The sequence below is a fragment of the Pongo abelii genome, chromosome 6, assembly GCF_028885655.2.
Source record: "Pongo abelii isolate AG06213 chromosome 6, NHGRI_mPonAbe1-v2.0_pri, whole genome shotgun sequence".
NCBI classification, from domain to species: Eukaryota; Metazoa; Chordata; class Mammalia; order Primates; family Hominidae; genus Pongo; species Pongo abelii.
In genome coordinates, this window is record NC_071991.2 from 149,089,489 (window position 1) to 149,112,487 (window position 22,999).

At 45.9% G+C, this 22,999-nt stretch overlaps 1 protein-coding gene across 13 annotated transcripts in view; it reads right to left on the bottom strand.

Annotated features, from left to right (window-relative positions):
• Positions 1–22,999, bottom strand: part of PRKAG2 (protein kinase AMP-activated non-catalytic subunit gamma 2) — a 329,808-nt gene that overhangs the window by 58,452 nt on the left and 248,357 nt on the right. For 11 of the 13 annotated variants that reach the window (XM_024249353.3, XM_054559038.2, XM_054559037.2 and 8 more), the window contains 1 exon segment: positions 17,528–17,597. The exons of 1 other annotated variant lie outside the window; for it this stretch is intronic. In XM_024249353.3, coding sequence (XP_024105121.1) covers positions 17,528–17,597 — 70 coding nt within the window. 13 annotated transcript variants of the gene reach the window in all.

Sequence of the window (22,999 nt, forward strand, 5' to 3'; positions counted from 1 at the left end):
GTGATGATCTGTGGCCCTGAGCCCACTTTGCCAGGACCGCTCGAGTTCAGCACCGTGGAACGGGACTCCACCTGGGCCTTCTGATTCCCCATCACCAGCAACCACCTGGCACTAATCACAATGGCTTTTCCGCAATCTCCTTGCCGACCACCGATCACTTGGCACTGGGTTCTCAGCCCCAGTCTCCTCACCTTTACACTGGAACAAAAGAGCCTCAAAAGGGCCATGTGGATCCAGAGGGAACCTCGAGAGAGGAGCTGTGTGGATCCAGAGGGAAGCCCGAGACAGAAGCCATGTGAATCCAGAGGGAACCCCCAGAAAGGAGCTGTGCAGATCCAGAAAGAACCCCGAGAAAGGAGATGTTTTTTGTTCCTGCATTAGTTTGCTAAAGACAATGGCTTCCAGCTCCACCCACGTTCCTGGAAAGGGCATGATCTCATTCTTTTTTTTATGCCTATATAGTATTCCATGGTGTATATGTATCACATTTTCTTTATCCAATCCATCACTGATGGGCATTTAGTTTGATTCCGTGTCTTTGCTATTGTGAATAGTGCTGCAATGAACATACACATGCATGTGCCTTTATGGTAGAACAATTTATATTCCTTTGGGTATCCACCCAGTAATGGGATTGCTAGGTCAAATGGTAGGATTAAAGACTTAAATGTAAAATTGAAAATTATAATAACCTGGAAGATGACCTAGGAAATACCATTCTGGACATACAAATGGGCACAGATTTTGTGATGAAGATGCCAAAAGCAATTGCAACAAAGGCAAAAATTGACAAGTGGGATCTAAGTAAACTTAAGAGCTTCTGCACGGCAAAATAAACTATCAACAGAGTGAAGAGACAACCTACAGAAGGGGAGAAAATATTTACAAAGGATGTATCCAACAAAGGTCCAATATCCAGGATCAATAAGGAACTTAAACAAATTGACAAGAAAAAATCAAACAACCCAATTAAAAAGTGGGCAAAGGACATGAATGGACATTTTTCTAAAGAAGACATACACATGGCTAACAAGAATACGAAAAAAAGCTCAACACTACTGCTCATTAGAGAAATGCAAATCAAAATCCTTGATTCTCTAATGATGTTGCTGTACCTTCAACACCACTGGGAACTCTGCCTGCTGCAAGCCAAATGCCCTGGTCTACCATTTGCACACCGGCAGTATAAACACAAAGCACGATTAGAGCCTCTGTGTACAGAAGAGAGTAACTGCTCACCCACACCAGCTCCTGTAGTTGTGGGGCCCTGACTTAGTCAATTACTGACGTCCTCCTTGGCAAGCAAATTTTGCCACTGGTCAGAGGGTTCACTTTAACAGTGCTGTGGGTGGTGGGGGCGTGAAGAACAGGCGGAATACATGTGTACCTTGGAGGACGCAGTGGCTTCTCCTCAGGGTGGGCTTTTGGAGTTGCTGTCCAGCTACCATCAGAGAGAGGCTCTGCTTCGCCAGGCAGGCAACGAGGTCAGGAGGAAGCAGGTGCACATGCATGCACACATGCACATATGCATACAGACAGGCACACACACACATGCACACACACTCATACACCTGATACCAAGTTAAACCCCTCTCTATCACAACCACCGACTATTATATTTTAAAACACATATTCAACGGAAAATAGTGGACAGGAAGCAGGACTGGATTGCAGCTCCCACTCGGACGGACAGAGCAGCATGTGGCAACTTGCATCATGAACTTTTGGTCCAGAACTACTGCAGGAATAGACCAGGAAAGCTGAGAGAATCCACACACCCTTGAAGAAGGCGGATTGCTTCTGCAGGACCCAGGAGACACACCAAACACTGCCCCGTGGCAGGCGGGTCCCCGCCCTGCAGGAGTGTTTGGACTGTGCAGTGTGATAAGCACTATGGGTGAAGTACTGCAAAGTGCTACAGGAACACATACAGGAGGAGCCAGGGAGGCCTTCATGGCCAATGGGATGTGAGCTGGATCCTGAAAGAGGAAGTGTTTGAGAGAGAAGAGAAGAAGAAACATTCTAGGAAGATGCAACAGCATATACAAAGACAGAAGTCCCAAAGAACACGGCATGTTTGAAGAATGATGTAGCCATATCTTAGTCTGAAACAGCTGGAGTCTAGCACTCATGGGATGTGGCTGGAGATGCGACCAGACCGCCAAGGGCCTTTAGAAATGCACACTACTAGGCCGGGCGCGGTGGCTCACACCTCAAATCCCAGCACTTTGGGAGGCCGAGGTGGGCAGATAACCTGAGGTCAGGAGTACAAGACCAGCCTGACCAACGTAGAGAAACCCTGTCTCTACTAAAAAAATACAAAATTAGCCGGGCGTGGTGGTGGGTGCCTATAATCCCAGCTATTTGGGGAGGCTGAGGTAGGAGAATTGCTTGAACCCGGAGGCGGAGGTTGCAGTGAGCCAAGATCATGCCGTTGCACTCCAGCCTGGCAACAAGAGTAAGGGAAGGAGGGAGGGAGGGAGGGAGGGAGGGAGGGAGAGGGAGGGAGAGAGGGAGACAGAGAGGGAGGGAGGGAGACAGAGAGGGACGGAGGGAGAGGGAGGGAGAGAGAGGGAGGAGGGAGGGAGGGAGAGAGGAAGAGGGAGGGAGGGAGAGAGGAAGAGGGAGGGAGGGAGAGAGGAAGAGGGAGGGAGAGAGAGGGAGGGAGAGAGAGGGAGGGAGAGAGAGGGAGGGAGAGGGAGGGAGAGGGAGGGAAGGAGAGAGGGAGAGAGAGGGAGAGGGAGGGAGAGGGAGGGAGGGAGAGGGAAGGAGGGAGGGAGAGGGAAAGAGGGAGGGAGAGGGAAGGAGGGAGGGAGAGGGAGAGAGGGAGGGAGGGAGGGAGGGAGGCAGCGAGGGCACATTGCTTCTTGTAGCACCAAGGCATCACTGGACCTGGGATTTACCTGCAAATAATCCGAGCGTGGGGAAGTGGGTGAGGGTGTTGATGAAACAAGGCTGTCCCAAGAACTGATGCTCTGAAGGTGGATGGTGGCTATTTGGAATGCACTGAACCATTCTCTCTACCATTTCATATGTTTGGAAATTTTCAAAATACAATTTTGAAACAAAAAAAATCATCATTTTATGCAAGGACATTCTTTGATGTTACATAATATTAGAATATTTTTGTTATTGTTGTTAATAGCATTGTTGAGTTTTTAAAAAATAATCATGTTAACAGAAAAAAAACCCCATATTCATTAATCACAGGTCATAGTAACAGGTTCAAAACTTGTCTTAAAGACTAAGTGTATAAGAATGAAATGCATTTTAAAACAAAATTTACACTGTCCCAAACTTCACTTAAAAACTCCCCAAACCAAAAAAAAACCCTGACTCCTTATTCACAATTTTAACTTAATATGCTGAATTTCATTATAATTCCACAAAAAATTATCAGTGTTAAAATTTATCTTTTATACTTTATTCTGCATTTAGAAATACGTTTACTATATTTATATAGTGTTTTCTCTTTTTAGAAAACTGTTAAAAAATATCTGAGTAAGAAATAAGCAAAGAAGAGGAATGTGACAGTCAGAAGTATATGGAAGAGAAAAAATTAAACTCATAATTTGGCTGGGTGCGGTGGCTCATGGCTGTAATCCCAGTACTTTGGGAGGCCAAGGTGGGAGAACTGCTTGAGCTCAGGAGTTCAAGACCAGCCTGGGCAACACAGTAAAACCTCATCTCTATTTAAAAAAATAAGGTCGGGTGTGGTGGCTCATGCCTGTAATTCCAGAACTTTGGGAGGCCGAGGCAGGCAGATCACCTGAGGTCAGGAGTTCGAGACTAGCCTGGCCAACATAGCGAAACCCCATCTCTACTAAAAGTACAAAAATTAGCTGGGCATGGTGGTGGGTGCCTGTAATCCCAGCTACTCAGGAGCCTGAGGTAGAAGAATTGCTTGAACCCAGGAGGTGGAGGTTGCAGTGAGCTGAGACCATGCCACTGCACTCTAGCCTGGGCAATAAGAGCAAGACTCCGTCTCAAAATAAATAAAATAAAATAGGCCGGGTGTGGTGGCTCATGCCTGTAATCCCAGCACTTTGGGAGGCCGAAGCAGGTGGGTCATTTGAGGTCGGGAGTTTGAAACCAGCCTGGTCAACATGGTGAAACCCCGTCTCTACTAAAAACACAAAAATTAGCCAGGCACAGTGGTGGGCACCTGTAATCCCAGCTACGGGGGAGGCTGAGGCAGGAGAACTGCTGGAACCCAGGAGGCAGAGTTTGCAGTGAGCTGAGATCGTACCATTGTACTCCAGCCTGGGTGACAGAGCGAGACTCCATCTCAAAAAATAAAATAAAATAAAAACCCATAAGTTTTTCTAAAGTGCCTAGAAACATGAACAGAACAATGGCAAATCTTAAACATAATTTTACAGGATTTACAATTATTAAGGTAGCAGAGTAAATGAAGCCTGTTATTTTCTTTTCCCCTTTCCATGCTTTTTGCATTTGGTTTTGTGTGTGGGGGCAAATGTGTACACGGGCGAGAAAATGCACACACTCTTCTAAATAAGGGGGCAGTAAAAGAGTTATCAGGAAAGAAGAAAAAGCACAGGCAGGATCAAGGCAGAGGTTGCCCAATTAGTTCAAAGTGAGTTGCAATCGATGCCTAAGGAAAGTCACGGACAAAGCAATGACCTTGAAATTGTATGTGGCTCCCGTCAGAGTTTTAAAATGGCTTTGCATAGAATTCTAGGAACTATTAATACATAATTAAAGCATCTACCACAGCCGATGATTCCTTTCTCAGGGAAGAGAACCCAATGAGGAAGCTGGAGAACGATGATGGCCAAGGACAGCTCACAGGGATGAAGCAGCAAGCACCAGCCAGGCCAGGAGAGCGAGAACCACCTTCGCAGGTACAGTGGAGCATCCATAATCCAAAAACGTAAAATCCCAAATGCTCCAAAATGCAAAACTTTCCGAGTGCCAACACAATGCCATAAGTTACCCTGAACACATCGGTTTTTCACTGTATTTATCAGTAGCATAGAAATAGAGTCAGGAATGATGGTGATGCCAGACTGTCCACAAGGGTGGCTGAGACAGTGGCACCTCTGCTTTCTGATGGTTCAATCTATACAAACTTTGTTTCATGCACAAAGTTATTAAAAAATTGTATAAAATAATCTTCAGACTATGTATATAAGGTATATATGAAACATGAATTTCGTGTTTAAAATTGAGTCCTCATCCCCAAGATATCTCATTATGTATACGCAAATATTCCAAAATCTGAAAAAAATCAGAAAACCAGCCAGACGTGGTGGCTCACACCTGTGAAATCCTAGTACTTTGGAGGGGCCAAGGTGGGTGGATCACCTAAGGTCAGGAGTTCAAGAGCAGCCTGGCCAACGTGGCGAAACCCCATCTCTACTAAAAATACAAAAATTAGCTGGGCGTGGTGGCGCATGCCTGTAATCCCAGCTACTCGGGAGGCTGAGGCAGGAAAATCACTTGAACCCAGGAGGCAGAGGTTGCAGTGAGCTGAGATCACGCCACTGTACTCTAGCCTGGGTGACAGAGTGAGACTCCGTCTCAAAAAAAAAAAAATAAATAAATAAATAAAAATAAAAATAAATAAATAAATCAGAAAACCTAAACATTTCCTGTTCCACGCATTTGGGAGACTCAACCTGCACCAGGAATTATACAGCTGCTGCCCCTGCTGGCTGTCATCAGGTATACTTTTATCAACTTAAAGAAGTTTCCTCATATCCCTGGTTTATTAAGGATTTTTAAAAAGGAACACATGTTGAATTTTATTAATTGCTATTTCAGTATCTACTGAGATGACTACCAGTTTCTCTCCTTTGCCAATGACATTAATTCCTTATGCAATTTTTTCTTTTTCTTTCTCTCTCTCATTCTTTCTTTCTTTCTTTAGAGATAGGATCACATTATGTTGCCCAGGCTGGCCTCAAACTCCTGGGCTCAAGAGATCCTCCTACCGTGGCCTCCCAAGAAGCTGGGACTAGATTTCTTAATAGATGGCTTTGTGTTTTTTTTGTTTTTTGTTTTTTTGAGACAAGGTCTCACTCTGTTGCCCAGGCTAGAGTGCAATGGCATGATCACTGCTCACTGCAATCTCAAACGGCCAGGCTCAAGCAATCCTCCTGCCTCAGCCTCCTGAGTGGCTGGGACTACAGGCATCCGCTACCATACCTGGCTAATTTTTTTTTTATTGTTTGTAGAGATGGGAGTCTCGCTATGTTGTCCAGGCTGGTCTTGAACTCCTGGCTTCAAGTGATCCTTCCACCTTGGCCTCCCAAAGTGTTGGGATTACAGGTGTTAGCCACCACATCCAGCTCCTTAATCAATTAAAAAAAAATTTTTTTTAATTAAAAAAATTTAAAGACGGGGTTTTGTCATGTTGCCCAGGTTGGTCTCGAACTCCTGGACTCAAGTGATTCACCCACCTTGGCTTCCCAAAGGCCTGGGATTACCCGATCCACCCATCTTGACCTCCCAAACAGCTGGGATTACCTGAGCCGCCCACTTTGGCCTCCCAAAGACCTGGGATTATCGGCATGAGCTACCTCGCCCAGCCTAGATTTCTTAATCTACAGAAGAATACTTGTATTTCTAAGATAAGCCTTACTTGACCACAATATATTAGGCTTTTAATACTGCATAGCTAGTGTTTGTTTAGGAGCTTTGCCCACATTTTAAATGTAAGACTGATCACTTGTTTTCTTCTTCGTGTGCTATATCTTCCTCTGGCTTTGATTTCAAGATCAAGCTAGCCTTACGGAAGGAGCTGGGACGCTCTCCATATTTTCCTATGTTCTAAAATAATTTAAATAAGGCATTAACTGTTCCTGAAAAGTTTTACAGAATTCACCATAAACAGGCTGAATAGAACAGCATGCTCTTCTATAGCAGAAGAGGAATAAGGCCTTTCAATTATCTTATTTAAAAAACAGCTTTATTGGGGCTGGGTGAAATAGCTCACGCCTGTAATCTCAGCACTTTGGGAGGCTGATGTGGAAGGATGGCTTGAGCCCAGGAGTTGGAGACCAGCCTGGGTGACAGAGTGAGACCCTGTCACAAAACAAAACACAAAACAAAACAAAAAAAACAACAAAAATGGTTTGAGATATAATTCACATTCATAGAGTTCGCCAATTTAAAGTGTACCATCTCTGTCGCCCGGGCTGGAATGCAGTGGTGCGATCCTGGCTCTCTGCCACCTCTACCTCCCAGGTTCAAGCAATCCTCCCATCTCAGCCTCCCAAGTAGCTGGGACCACAGGTGTGCGCCACCACACCCGGACAGTTTTTGTATTTTTTTTGTCGAGATGGGGTTTCACCACGGTGCCCAGGCTGGTCTTGAACTGCTGGGCTCAAGGGATCCTCCCACTTCAGCCTCCTGAAGTGCTGGGATTACAGGCGTGAACCATGCCCGGCCGGTGTGCTTTGATCAACATTACTTTTAAAGATCTCTGCATTTATAGTTAAGAAGCTTCTCTTCTTTCTAAAGCTTTGCATTTTCTCCCATTTTTTCCTGAACAGACTTGACAAAGGTTTATCCACTTTACTGACTTATCCAAGAACTAAGTTTTTGTTTTCATTAAGCATGACCACCTTTGTAGTTGATTTCACTGACCTATGTCATTTCAGTAGACTTTAGGAGGGAAGAGAGGTAAGTGAATATATTTAGCAAACCACTGAGTCACAAGAGTGGCAGAGCAATTTGGTGAATTCATTCTGATGAATTCAAGATGGGCACTTCATCCAAGTCCCCGCAAGTGTCCTGAAGTTTGAGACTCTGACAAAAGACTATCCTAACTCACAATGAAACACACGGGAGTTTCGCAGAGATTACACATATGTCCATAAACATGTGCACCTCTTTGGGGTTTTGCAATATAACAGACCTTTCTGTTGTGTGTCCTCTGGCGGTTTCTACCATGGCGTGCCATTGTTTTTACACTGTGTGACAGCACTGACAAGAATTACTACTGCAAATCAAAACACAAAAAAACCATTGGCAGAGCCATTACAATAAGTCACCAATAGAAGATATCAGGTAGCAAGCCAGTGTTCACCAATGGGGACTACTCAAGGTACTCCGAGTTCAAATGGGAGGCAATGGAGAAGACAGACAGAAGCATCTAGACCAATCCTAGGTCAGAACTGTTACTGCCTTTCTTGTGAGCTTGAACAAATTAATACCCTTGAGCCTGAATTTCTTCATTTGTAAAATGGTGACACACCATCTTTCCTGTGAGCATTTCTCAGGAACAGAGATAAGCGCAAACATCCAATCGCAAAAGCTGCCAACTGTATGTGGCATACATACCTGTGTTCACATGGGGCAAAGTCTGACAGTGCAGAGGAACAGAATCACTGGAATCACTTTAAATTTTTGCTCGGTTTCTTCTTGTCTTCCTAGTCATCATCACAGTTACTGCTGATGGAGGCTGTACTACATACATCCCAGGCCCTCTAATGCAGCGGTCCCCAACCTTTTTGGGAGGGACCAGTTTCATGGAAGACAATTTTTCCACGGATGGGGGAGCAGGGGGATGGTTTCAGCATGAAATTGTTCCACCTCAGATCATTTGGCATGAGTTAGAGTCTCATAAGGAAGGCCAGGCACGGTGGCTCACACCTGTAATCCCAGCACTTTGTGAGGCTGAGGCAGGCAGATCACGAGGTCAGGAATTCGAGACCAGCCTGGCCAACATGGTAAAACCCCGTCTCTACAAAAATACAAAAATTAGTTGGGCATGGTGGCAAGTGCCTGTAATCCCAGTTACTTGGGAGGCTGAGACAGGAGAATCGCTGGAACCTGGGAGGTGGAGGTTGCAGTGAGCCAAGATTGCACCACTGCACTCCAGCCTGGGCAACAGAGCAAGAGTCTGTCTCAAAAAAAAAAAAAAAAAAAAAAGGCTCATAAAGAGTGTGCAACCTAGATCCCTTGCTTGTGCAGTTCACAATAGGGTTCGCGCTCCTATGAGAACCCAATGCTGCTGTTGATCTGACAGGAGGCCGAGCTCAGGAGGTAATGCTTGCTCACCTCCTGTTCACCTGCCGTGTGGGCCGGTTCCTAACAGTAGCGGTCTGCAGCTAAGGGGTTGGGGACCCCTGCCCTAGTGGATATCATGCCCCTGTTATTTAATCCACATATAATCCTCCTGGCTAGGTACTATTATTATTTCCAAGTTACATATGAAGAAACCAAAGCTTTAAGTAACTTACTAAAGGTCTCACAGTTATTAAGTAGAAGAAATGAGACTCTAAGGTGAATCTGACTCATGCTCTTAATTGCTATGGCTCTAATTACACATGCATTAAAAAAGGGGGGGTACATCGTATGTATAAGCTTCAAAGCTAGAGAAGTCAACGTGAAGAGTGAGAGCCAAGGAAACCGGGTAAATAAGCGTCTTAGAATGCGCATGTGTGTACTGGGGAGGAGGTCTTGATGGAACAATGAAACATTCCACTTCCAAGAAAATGTGGAAAATGATTCATAAAATAACAACTTATTGCTAGCAACTTCCTGTTAGTTACAAATGACCAAAGTACAACCTAAAATAAAATGAATCAGTTAGCTTGATGTTCAGAAACCTCACTGATGTTATATAAATTCAGATACATGGGAAACAGCTCCAAGTGGGACAGAAGGCAGCGTGCGTGTGTGCGTGTGTGTGTGTGTGTGTGTGTGTGTGTGTATACATATATATATATATATTTTTTTTTTTTTCTATTTTTTTCAGACAAGGTCTTGCTCTGTTGCCCCAGCTAGAATGCAGTGATGCCATCATGGTTCAGTGCAGCCTCAACCTCCTGGACTCAGGTGATCTTCCCACCTCCCATGCCTGGCTAATTTTCTGTATTATTTATTTATTTTTATAGAGACAGGGTTTTGCCATGTTGCCCAGGCCGATCTCAAACTCCTACACTCAAAAGATCCATCCACCTTGGCCTCCCAAAGTGCTGGGATTACGGGGTGAGCCACAGCACCCGGCCAAGGCAGCATATTAAACAGATTAAAAAGTGACTAAAATTTAGCCAAAAGGTTCCCAGACTAGTTCCCTTCCCCCAAAATCGCTCTTCCCTTTTCGTAACAGAGCTGAACTTGACTCTGTCCCCCCTAACCTTAGCACAAGTGTAATCATGGCCATGAAAGGAAGGTGTCAAGGCGCTTTCCTCGGATGCCAGATTCCGCAGGCGAGCCATCCCACTCTACCCACTTGCCACTGCCTTCGGTTATTCAACTGCGAACGTCACAAGCCCTGATGTCATCGTCAGTCATTTCCCTTCCTCCGTTGCTCCGCCCTCACTGCTCTTTGATTAGTGCACCATCAACATGGCAAATGCATTTCCTCTCATTTCTCCAATGCCTCAAATAGAAATGCCTTATGGCTTCGTAAGAAATAACATTGACCACCTGAAGTATGGCAAGCCTAGGTGCCAGAGTAAAAGCATAAGCTCCAAAATACATACAAAAAACATTTGTGTGACAAATGTTTACTGAAAGCCAAGTTTCACTCAACCCAGTTGCCTCAAGACCTGGCATATATTAAGATTTCAGTCTCCATCCTCACAGAGCTTACAATGTAATGGCAAAGAAATAGGAGGGGCTACTGGGAAATACAAAGAAGTGCATCCCCCTAACAGCACCTATCAATTGTGAGGGATCATGAGATAGCATGGGAAGTCCCCATCGGGGCTTCTGGGAAGGCTTCCCTGAGGAAGCGACATCTAATCTGAGACTGGGAGAAAACCAGCAGGTGGCCAAAGGAGAGGAAGGAATGATTCAAGGAGCAGGAGCTGTCGGTGTAAAGTCCGGCAGGCCTGGAGGAGCAAGGCAGTTTGAGGAGGTTGATGAAGGCCAGAGTAGCTGGAGGGAAATGCAGGGAGGAAAGAGGCACCAGGTGAGGCTGGGGAGGGAGGAGAAGCGGGCAAGGAGGGCGTGCCGGGAAGTGCGGACTCCTACAGGCGAAGGAAAAGTACCGGAGGCTTTAGAAATGCAAGCGACGGGATTAGAGATACGTTTGAAGGAAATATCTCCAACAGCATGGCAAATTAATTGGAGGGGGCAGAGCAGGCGCTGGGAGAGCTCGGCTGCTGGAACAGTCCATAGGAAGATGACACTGGCTGGGAGTGAGGGAGAGAGGTGAATAAGTCGGAAGCAGCAGCAAGGAGCTGTTCTCTTGGACCTGGAGTCAAACAGCTTTCCTGTTAAAACAGCTGGGAGGATGCGGGCATTTATGGAATCAGGCTGGTTAAAAAGAAAGAAAACAAACCGAAGAAGGAAGGGGAAGGAAGGAGATGGGCACAGAGATCAGTGTCAGGGGAATCTGAGCCGTGGAGGAGAGCATGACTTCCAGGCTGAGGGCACAGGATGAGATGTAGGCCTCGGACAGGGCAGGGAGAAGCCCATATCCAGTGTTCCAGGAGGGAGGGGAATCGTATGGGATGTGAGTTATATCACAGGAGTCCGAAGCATGGGTAAGGACTCAGCTCCGCTGGCTGTGGGGTCGGAGTTGAACAGCTGTAGGGCCAAGAGGCCGAGGAAGCAGAGAAAGTTCTGAGATGGGAGGTCACATGGCCCTAGAGCAATGGCCAGAGGTGCTCAATGCCCTGGGCCCTGATGACTTTCCAGCTGGTTCCAGTTACCTGCGAAGACTGGTGACGAGTCCCACTTACCAATACCCCTGAATCCTCCCAGCATTGTCTTCTGCTTAAACTAGTCAGGGATCTTCTGGTGACAAAACCTCTATCTACTCCAAGACAACAACCCTATCTCACCAAGTCGGAGACACCACAAATGTGAAGTCACATCCTGACTTCAGAGATACTGAAATGTGTACCTAGACCTTATGGAATAGGGTAATATGTTACATATGGCGCCAGCTCCAGAGGAACAACTTTAATTTACAGGGATTTCATACAATTGTAACTACTCATAATCCAGAAACAATAAGTCTCTTATCTACGAGGAGTGTGTGAACTCAGCAGGGAAGGGTAGAGTTTGGAAAGCAGATAATCACCTGAGCCTTCTCGTGCCCCAAGTAATGATCGACAAGTACCAGACTGTGCCCACACACCTGCCACTTTGATATCTCCACCAGCAGAGGTCAGTGCCCCACAGTAGAGTCAAGAAACTTGCAAGTTGACTCCTGGCTGTGACAGCCAAGAGACAAGGGAATAATTCAATAGATGACCACAAATACACAGGGAGGCAATTCTCCCTTAAGCAAGTTCCAGCAGCTTCTAAGCCTTGTTTTCATGATCCTCCCCTCCCCAAGTCTTTTTTATACATTCTCCCCCTAACTGTCCTACCCCCATGACATTTTAATAGCACAGATATACTGTGTATTTGTTCACGGACCGTGGCCCTTTGGGTGGCCAAAACCCACTGTAACAGCTGCAATTTTTTTGTCTCCCAACAAGAACCGATCTTCACTTACTCAGGGTGTTACTCACTCCAGTTGAGAATGAATGAGTTTTGAGTGAACACACATTTTTGTTTTGTTTATTTATAAAGAGTGATTATTGGTTGCTTTGGGGTCTGATTTTCAAGCTAGAGAGAAAAAGCAAAAGATCACCAAGTGCCGGCCCCCTGGTTTTATAGAGAAAACTCTTAACAACAGCAATAACAACAAAACAAAGCCCCGAGAGGCCTCATGGGTTGCCCAAGGAAATACAGGCCCTTCATCACTGATCTGGGCCTGAATCCCGAGATGCCTCACTGAAAAACAATGCTTTCTTTCCCTCCTACGAAAAGTGGCCCCTACTTTTACCTATTTTGATCACTGTAGGTGAGGTTGACCAGTTTTGCTAGAAACAAGCAAGACTGGCTGGGTGCAGTGGCTCACGCCTATAATCCCAGCACTTTGGGAGGCTGAGGCAGGCAGATCGCTTGAGGCCAGGAGTTCGAGACCAGCCTGGGCACCATGGTGAAACCCCATCTCTACTAAAAATACAAAAATTAGCCAGGCATGATGGTGCATGCCTGTAATCCTAGCTACTCAGGAGGCTGAGGCATGAGAATTACTTGAGCCTGGGAGGCAGAAGTTGCAGTGAACCGAGATTGTACCACTGCACTCCAGCCTGGGCAACAGAGCGGGACAAAAAAAAGAGAGAAAAATAAAGCAAGATTGAGGCACTTTCTGGAAAGAAGATTCTACTTTGTTGTTGTTGTCATTTTGTTTTTGTTTTTTGGAGACATGAAATTACTCCAGGCTGAAGTACAGTGGTGCAACCATATGCGCTCGGGTGATCCTCCCACCTCAGCCTCCCGAGTAGCCAGAACCACAGGCATGCATCACCATGTCTAGCTAATTTTTAAAATTTTTTATAAAGACGGGGTCTCACCATGTTTCCCAGGCTGGTCTTGAACTCCTGGCCTTAAGCAATCTTCCTGCCTCTGCCTCCCAAAGTGCTGGGATTACAATGATGAGCCGCGACGCCCGGCCTGGATTCTACTTTGGAAAATCTTTGCAAGTGAAGAATAGGACAGAATGGCTAAACTGGGATGAAATAAGCGGCAAATGAGGAGGAAGAGGAGAGACAGTCAGTCTGGCAAGACACTCTCTGCTAAGAAGCGGGTAAAACCGCCAAAACAAGTTATCAAAAACTTGAAATAGCCCAGCTCCTCCGGCAGCTGGGAGAGAATGCAGACAGCTCTGAAGAGGCTGCAGACTTCATGAAGTGGTACCAGAGTAGAGCAGGTTTATTAATCACGGATAAAACTGCTGAATAATTATCTACTTCAAAAAGCATTCACGAGTTGTGTTTAGGTGCTTACAAAGTACTTTGTGCTTGGTCCTGGCCGGTAAGTTAGTTCAAGGCAGTTAATACAGATAAACACAAACACAGCAAAGATGTGGTCGGTGTAACAATTACAAATGTAAAAAGCAAACACAGAAAGGGATTGCTGGCTGGGAACCACGGCTCATGCCTGTAGGTCCCAGTAGTTAGGGAGGCTGTAGCTGGCAGATCACTTGAGCCCAGGAGTTTGAGACCAGCTTGGCCATCATAGTGAAAGCCCATCTCTACCAAAGTACAAAAATTAGCCAGGCATGGTGGCATGCACCTGTAGTCCCAGCTACTTGGGAGGCGGAAGCACCACTTGAGCCCAGGAAGTTGAGGCTGCAGTAAGCTGAGACTGCATCACTGTACTTCACCCCAGGTAAGAGCGAGACCCTGACGGAGGGAGGGAGGGGAAAAAAAAAACCCAGATTGCTATGGGCAAGGCTTCTCATACACAAAATCATTTCCTCCCCCAATATCCCCACAAAGTAACTACAAACACTTAATGAAATCATTGAGATCCAAAGCACTGCTGAGAACTTGCTATGTGCCAGCTGTGGTAGCAGGCACGGGGGAGAGAAAGGTGAATGCCAGAGAAGTAGAGAGGGTATTCAGAGAAAGCCTCGGAGACCAGATGAGACTTGAGCTGAGCCTTGAAGTCTTACTAAGATCAGTGTGGCATGGAAAGCATGCAGCCCTAATCACGTGCCACCCCCTAAGGCACAGACACAGGGAGGGAGACATAGAGCAGGGGGCTGGCACACTATGCCTGAGGGCCAAATCTGGGTTTTAGTAAAGAAGTTTTACTGGAGCCCAGCCCTGCCCCTTGGATTGTGTTAGTTGCTTTCTGCTTTCTTGCTACAAGGGCAAATTGAGTGGTTGCGACAGAAACTGAGACCATAACACCCGCAAAAGCTAAAATATTTACTATCTGACCCTTTACAGAAAAAGTTGGCCGGCCCACGTCCTGTTATTCCGAGGGGTCTGTGAACCGGCAGCAGGAGCGGCCCCTGTGCTAGGCAAGTCCCACTCCAGACCTAGAGAACTGGAATCTGCCTTTCAAAAAATCTGTGGCTATTCTTATGCACAGAGAGGGACGGGCACTGAGCCTGCGGAGTAAGAGAAGTCTGCGCTTATCGGATATACAGACAGAGGAACGTGGTCAAGACTTTCCCACAGAGCAGTGAGGCCATCAAACCCACCCTTACAACGTCCCTCTTGTCGTGGTAAGAAGGGTTGACAGCAGAAAAGGGATGGCAGCTCCTGTCTTAACCCAGGCCAAAGACGACCCAACTAGGCAGGGTAGAACTCAATCTTTCTTCCTAACCTCACCAGTGCTTCCAAGATGTTTCTAACAAATATAGTACTCAGTTATAACTTAATAGGAAATAGAAAAATCTTGGTAATGAAAATATGAGTAATCATGTGTTTCTGCGTACAGTGAATATATCTTGGTTGAAGCAATGCCACCAGACATGAAGACATTCACAGGGTATGATGGATGCTGAAAGATGAAATGAGGATCTCGTCAAGGGCTCCCTATTACGTAGGATATTTAGAGGTGTAATGTCTTACTGTTGGGACTTTTTGTCCCTGCTAAATAAGTGTGAGATTCTGCTTGATATTCAATTTTCCTGTATTTTGGATGAATAAGCAATTTAAAGTTCAAAAGAAACAAAGCTGCATTTGGACTACCACGCCAACACTGTTCTTTCTTCCAGCTCAGCTCAGCCTCAAAGTCACTGTTTAACATTCTGCCTCCTTAAGAATCTAGAAAAGTTTGACAGGGTTATTCGTGGGATTCAGTGTGCTTTAAAGGAATGACAGCAATATAGATAAAAATAGATGGGTGAAGAGGGGAAATTCCTTTCTTAGATGCTTAGGTTTAATACTTTACATTTATTACATTGGCAGACACAATGAAAAGAAAAAAAAGAGTGTATATCTGCTTAGAGAAATGCATAATTAAATTAATAAATCTCAAGTAAGAAGAAGAAAAGGGACAGGACACCAAATCTGTGTTGAGAAGAATCTCTGTGTTGAGATTCACTAGTAAAAGTCTTAAAAAGCTCATGAATTCAGTACAATGCTTAACGGCACTTAAGCGATAATAGTAACTAACATTTATGAAGTACTCACTATGGGTTTACACTGTTTTTAAATGCCATGATACGGATTGTCTCATTTAATCCTCAAAACACCTGATATTAGAAATGAGAAAACCAAGGCACAGAGAGGTTAAGTAACTTGTCCAAGGTCACACAGCTAAATAAGTAGTAGAGGTACCTCTCGAACAGAAGCTGCTCTCTAGTCTCTTCTTGCCTCCCTGCTAATTTGCAAAAATAGTAAATGTAAAAGACTCTCATTCTTACTAATATAAGAGACAAAACTCTGGTGATTTAGACATTCAAAATCTTACGGAACGGACACACCATTCCACCCTGTGGACAGTGGCCAAGATTTGGCCCGCAATATAATAAAACTGAGGAATAGTGAGATGGGTTCGAATGAAGACCCTGGATTATTTTTCTGTAGGATGAAATGCAAATTAAGTCCAGTAAAATTCTGAAATGCACCATTTGTTACCAATAAATATAGACAAACACTTTTAATGACAATGACTATGAACGCATTCTCTTCCAGCTAACATGTTTGTGAAATGCTGCAGTGAATCTAAAAGATAACAAGCACCCGGCTAATTCTATTGGGTTAACACGTTCATGCTGGCTGTGCAGGCTTATTTAAGTAATTGCCTGACTGTGAATGAACAGAGGTATTAAAGTAAAGTTGGCACAAGGGACAGCATCCACATGGCACATTCTTTGTTTCGAGAGCTTTATTCTATCAATACTCCTGGAAAAAAGAGAAGTTACTAAATAAATAATGGGAGCACACAAGACAGAGTGAAGGCCTTTTCAAGTCCTCGAATTGTCAAGCATCTTATATAAAGTTCTTTACCGACTTTGAGCTCATCACATTTCATTTTACATATTAATTTTGCGTAAGAGCAAGCTCATCCCCTTCAAATGTTAACAGCTTCAAAATAAGATCCTGGTGAAAGCTCGTCACATTCCATTTTAAATATTAATTTTGCCAAAGAACGAGCTCATGCCTTTCAAATGTTAACAGCCTCAAAATAAGATCCAAGTTATTTACCTATAAGACACAAGAAGAAGACAGGAGAAGGAAAAAAAAAACCAAGTGAGAGGAGAGGCGACAGAAATGACGGAGTGAGAGGGTCGCCTGACCTCAACACCGATTCAATAACCTCTTCAGGTTTTCCTATTTAACTTTCCCCATTAAAAAAGAAGACACACCCTACCGGTGGTATCTTCACAGGCGCAGATAAGGGCACCAGTCTATGATTAAGGGTCTGGACTGTGGGTATGATTCGGGGTTGCCTCCGAGTGCATGGTGACAAGCACAAACAATTAGCGCTCCCTGACACCTTGCTCCAATTCGAGTTCGGCGAGTAAGGACAAAAGGGCCGCCCATCCGTGCGGATGCCGGGCTGAGGGCTGCGCTCTGGGAGCCTGGCTCGCGTCCCCTCCGCGGACGCCCGGTACCCCGCAGCCCGAGCTCGCTGGCGCCCGCATCCCCGCCTCGGTTCCCGCCCCGGCCCCTGGGCTTCCGCAGGACGCAGCTTGCCGTGGGGCAGCGCCGGAGACGGGGCGCGGGGTCCCCGGGGGTCCCGGTCCTTGGGCGGCCGGGCCGTGGGAGCGCCGGGCCGGCGGCGGGCGGGGCGCACTCACCTTCGTCCTCGAACTCCAGCTTCTCCAGCATGCCGGCTTCCGCGGGTCCCAGGGCCGCCGCCAGCGCCGCCTGAGAGGGAGGAGGAGGACAGCGATCAGCATGAGCTGCGACGCTCGTCCCCGGCCGGCGGGCTCGCGGCCGGCCGAGCGCTCGGGCCTGGCTCTGCCGCGCCGCCGGGAGGAGGGGCCTGGCGGGGTACGCGGGCGGCGGGGGCCGGGGGCGGAGCGGGAGCGCGGCCCCCACCCGCCCGAGGCCGCCGCCGCCGCCGCCGCAGGTGGCGCGGCCGCGGCCCGCGTGCCCCTCCGCGAGTGGGACGCGCCGCTCCCCCCCCGCGCCTTGGTACGGCCCGTCCGGGAGGAAGCGTGGGAAGGGACCCGGGAGCCCGAGGGCGGCCGCGTCTGGGCCCGGGGCGCCCCCCTCCGGCGGCAGCCGCGTCCGCGTCCGCGTCCGCGTCCTCCCCGCCGTGCGGCCATTGGGAGAGGCCCGCGGCCCGCCCCCATTCCGCCCCCCGGCGCCGCTCACCTTCCCAGCACCCGCGGCTGCGCTCGGCAGGCTCCACCTGCGCAGGTGTGGGCTTCGCGGCGCGGGGGCGGGGAGAGGGGCTAGAGGCTGCAGGACGCCCCGGGGCGCCAGCTAGGGGAGCCTTTTCGCTTTCCTCTTCCCTTTCCAAATTTTAGCTGTAACTGCCCATCCTCGGCCCCCTTAACAAAAATCGTTCTGTGGGCTGCACGTATTGTAGATGCACTTTGTCGCTATCCATTTTTTTTTCCAGCATGGAACTCTTAATTCGCGTCCTCTCTTCGCAGCCGAGTGTCTTCTCGGTTGGGGAGCCGCTGCCAAAAGCGTACACACCCTGAATCTGGCCCTGGCCGCTCAGGAGCTGGGTGTCTGAGACTCTACCATGGCCAACTCAGGTTGGCAGGCTTGCGCGGACGGCAGCCGCTAGCCGCCTGGAAGGGCAGGACAGGCCGAGAGGGGACTGAGGTCCCTGGCCCCACGGCCCATCCCTGCAGAGTGCACGGGCGCCGCGAATGCGATTAGCTCCAGTACCGATTAGGGCTGAAAGGAGCTTGGCCCTAAGCGCTCTTGCAAGCCGGGCCTGAAAGAGGAAGTCCTGACAATGCCTCTCGTTTTGCTTTGTCATCTTACTTGCGCCAATCCCTAAGTCTTAAACCCCTTAAAAAAAGAAAAGGGGTGGGGAGAGAAAAAGAAAACAAAACTAAGATGTTTCATGGTAAAAAGCTACAGCAGATATCATACTTCATAGAGAAAGACTGCTTTCCCTATGAAGTTCAGAAACCAGGCCAGGGTGTCTGCTCTCACTAATCCTATTCAACATGGTTCTAGAAGTACTAGGCCCTGCAATAAGGCAAGAAAAGGAAAGAAAACACATACAGATTGGAAAGGAAGAAAAACACCTATGTAGATAACATGAGTTATCTACATACAAAATACCAAATAATCTACAAAAGAGAGAGAAAAAACTCGCCTGGAATTAGTGAGTTCGGTAAGGTCATAGTATACAAGATCTACACACAAAAATCAATCACATTTCTATAAGCTAACAGTGAACACGTGGAAAAACATATAAAACAATATCACTTAATACAATCATGTCAAATAAAATTAATACTTAGGCATAAACTCAAGAAACCATGTATAGTAGCTGTATGCTGAAAATCACAAACTGTAGATGAAAGACGAGCTAATAAATGGAGAGACATTCCTGAGCTGGAAGCCCCAACATAGTAAAAATGACAGTTCTCCCCCAGATTAATCTTTTGGTTTAATGCAATTGCTACCAAAGTAGGGTTTTTTTTTAAGACATAAATAAGCTTATTCTAAAATTTATAGGGAAAGGCACAAGCTCTAGAATTCTATTTATTTATTTATTTATTATTTTTTTGAGACGGAGTCTCGCTCTGTCACCCAGGCTGGAGTGCAGTGGCGCAACCTCGGCTCACTGCAAGCTCTGCCTCCCGGGTTCACGCCATTCTCCTGCCTCAGCCTCCCGAGTAGCTGGTACTACAGTAGAATTCTTTAATCTTGAAGTCGCTCAATATTAAAGCAAACTGTATAGATACAGCAATCAAGACAACGGTATTGGCAGTAGATATAATAATCAATAGAAATAAATAGAAAACCCAGAAATAGACCCATGCAAACATGGCAAACCAATTTTTGATGGAGGTGTAAAAGCAATAGAACTGGAGTAATTGGATATCAAAAGGTAAAAAGACAAAAACAAACCCCAACCTAAGCCTTGCGTTTTACACAAAAATTAGCTCACATTGGATCGTGAACTTAAAACTACGAAACTTTTTGAAGAAAATATTTGGGAACTGGGGCGAGGCAAAAGTTAGACTTGACACCAAAAACACAGTCCATAAAAGGAAAAACTGATAAATGGACCTCATTAAAATTAAGAATTTTTGCTCTGCGAAAGACCCTGTTAAGAGGATGAAAAGAAAAGCTACACAGTAGGAGAAAATACTTGCAAATCACATAGCCAACAAATTACTAGCACACTGCCTATAGGGTTAGCCCTGCTCTCCAAGGAGTAGCAAAAATAAAATAAAATAAAATAAAAAGGTCTGGAATACATAAACACAATCAATATTAAACAGAAAAAGGATAAAATAATCCAATTAGAACATAGGCAAATGACACAGAGCTATTTCACCAAAAACGATATACAGATGGCAAATTAGTGCATGAAAAGATGTTCAAAGTTATTAGCCATTATATAAATGCAAATTAAAACCACAGTGAGATACCACTACACAACTGTTAAAATGGCTAAAATCTCAATAGTAACAACATCAAATGCTGGTGAGGATGTGGAGAGACAGACGGGATCACTTCTACACTGCTGGTGGGAATGCAAAATGGAACCACTGCTCTTTTTTTTTTGCTTTTTTTTTTTGAGACAGGGTCTCCCTCTGTGGCCCAGGCTGGAGCGCAGTGGACCGATCTCAACTCACTGCAACCTCTACCTCCCAGGTTCAAGCAATTTTCCTGTCTCAGCCTCCTGAGTAGCTAGGATTCCATTCACATTGTACCACGGATCAGCACTTCATTTCTGTTTACTGCTGAACGATACTCTGTTGTGTGGACACACACACCTTGTTTATCCTTTCGTCAGCTGATGGGCACTCAGGTGGTTTCCACTTTTTGGCTATGGTGAAAATGCTCCTATGGACATTCCTGTGCAAGTGTTTGTGTGGACATGTGTTTCATTTCATATATGCAGGAGTGGAATTTCTGGGCCACAGGGTAACCCTATGTTTAATATATATATTTTTTTAAATTTAGTTTTGAAATGGAGTCTCACTCTGTCGCCCAGGCTGGAGTGCAGTGGCACGATCTCAGCTCACTGCAACCTCTGCCTCCTAGATTCAGTGATTCTCCTGCCTCAGCCTCCCGAGTAGCTGGGACTACAGGTGCACACAACCATGCTCGGCTAATTTTCATATTTTTAGTAGAGATGGGGTTTCACCATGGTGGCCAGGCTGGTCTCGAACTCCTGACCTCAGGTAATACACCCACCTCAGCCTCCCAAAGTGCTGGGATTACAGGCATGAGCCACCACACCTGGCTTCTCTACATTTACTATTTTGAGGACCTGCTGAACTGTTTTCAAGGTGGCTGCACCATTTTACATTTTTACCAGCAATGTATGAGGATTCCAGTTTCTTCTGTACTGTTTAGTTTTGCAAGATGTTACCACTGCAGGGAACTAGGTAAAGGGTGCACAGGATCTCTCTGCATTATTTCTTACAACTATATGTGAATATACAATTATCTCAAAATAAAAAGTTTAATTTTTTAAAAAAGTTTGATGGTACACAAGAAGTATCTCTCGTTCTAAGTCTATGCTTTTGTTTCTTGCAATAATTTTAGTATAATTTAAAAAAATTCTTATCGGTGTTTATGATAAGCACCATCAATTTCACCTGTAATCATGAGAGGTTGTTTTTTGGGAGGCAGAAATGGGCAGCAAATGGCAGTATGTATGTCAGGAGGACCGCAAAAGTGGTTCACAGACTGAAAAAGACCTATAAACCATCACTATAGAAGTTGGTAGAGAGTAGAAATGCAAACAATTAATGTTTTATGCAACTCCACTTGATAATGGGTATACAGGAGTAGCCTAAAATAAAAACGTTTTTATATAATATGCTAGTGGGATTGAATTTATTTCCACAGGTTTTTTACTTAGTAAGAAATCTCATGTTTTCTTCCTTAGAAAGGAGGCTACTCATAGAACAACAGAAAAAGTCACGAGGCTTTTTTTTTTTTTTTTTTTTTATAACACACTAAGTCAATTTCAGGAATTTGAGGGCTTTTACAGTTTAGGTATGTACATTAATGTGCACAGGGTCAAAAGACAGACGAATTTGTCAGCACACAGAACTTGAAGCTGGTGGTCGTCAGTTGCCCTTTTATGGCAATGTTTTCTTAAAGTCTCAACAGACTTATGCCAGACTTAATTTTAGCTATTTCAGGCAGGCAGGGAAAGCCGGGAGAAGAGGCGAAGGGAGGGGAAGGGCGTGGGCAATGTCATACAAGCAAAGAGAAGAGGCTTGCACTTGTGACACCAACTCATCTCTCAATCCATCAGCATCAGGGATGTTTGATGTAGCAAAAACAGACCAAATCTACCACCCAAACCTTCCTGATAATCCAGACCGATCTCCTCAGGGAGAGCAAAATGGGCCTACCATGGCAGGGAGGAACTGGGTTCTACTAACAGCCTGGAGCAGTTCCACCACAGGGAACATTTCCATTTGTATAACATCAGCCAGTCTGAGGTTACTGGACTCTAGTGTGGTGGAAGGGAACAGAGGGACCCAAGTTGGACTTTATGGAGAGAATGCCTGAGAAACACGGAGCCATCACAAGTGTGACTTCTTGATTGGTAAAAAATGCTAAATTATTGGCCGGGCATGGTGGCTCATGCCTGTAATCCCAGCACTTTGGGAGGCCGAGGTGGGCGGATCACAAGGTCAGGAGATGGAGACCATCCTGGCCAACATGGTGAAGCCCCGTCTCTACTAAAAATACAAAAATTAGCTGGGCGTGGTTGCGCACTCCTGTAGTCCCAGCTACTCGGGAAGCTGAGGCAGGAGAATCGCTTGAACCCAGGAGGCGGAACTTGGAGTGAGCCAAGATCGCGCCACTGCACTCCAGCCTGGCAACAGAGCGAAACTCTGTCTCAAAAAAAAAAAAAAAAGCTAAATTATTAAGGTATGTCTTACATAATTGTGCCCAGGTGCAGCAAAACACTGTATTTTGAATGACTATCAGAAGGGAAAACTTCAGCCTGAAAACTTAATCATAAAACGACTGCCAGAAAAGCACTCCTTTACACACAGAGGTCGGATATGAGTTTGCTCTGCCTCTTAAAAGAAGTCTTAAATAGCTCCTGCAAGAAATAAATCAACCTCAAATACTGGGTAAGGAGCTCC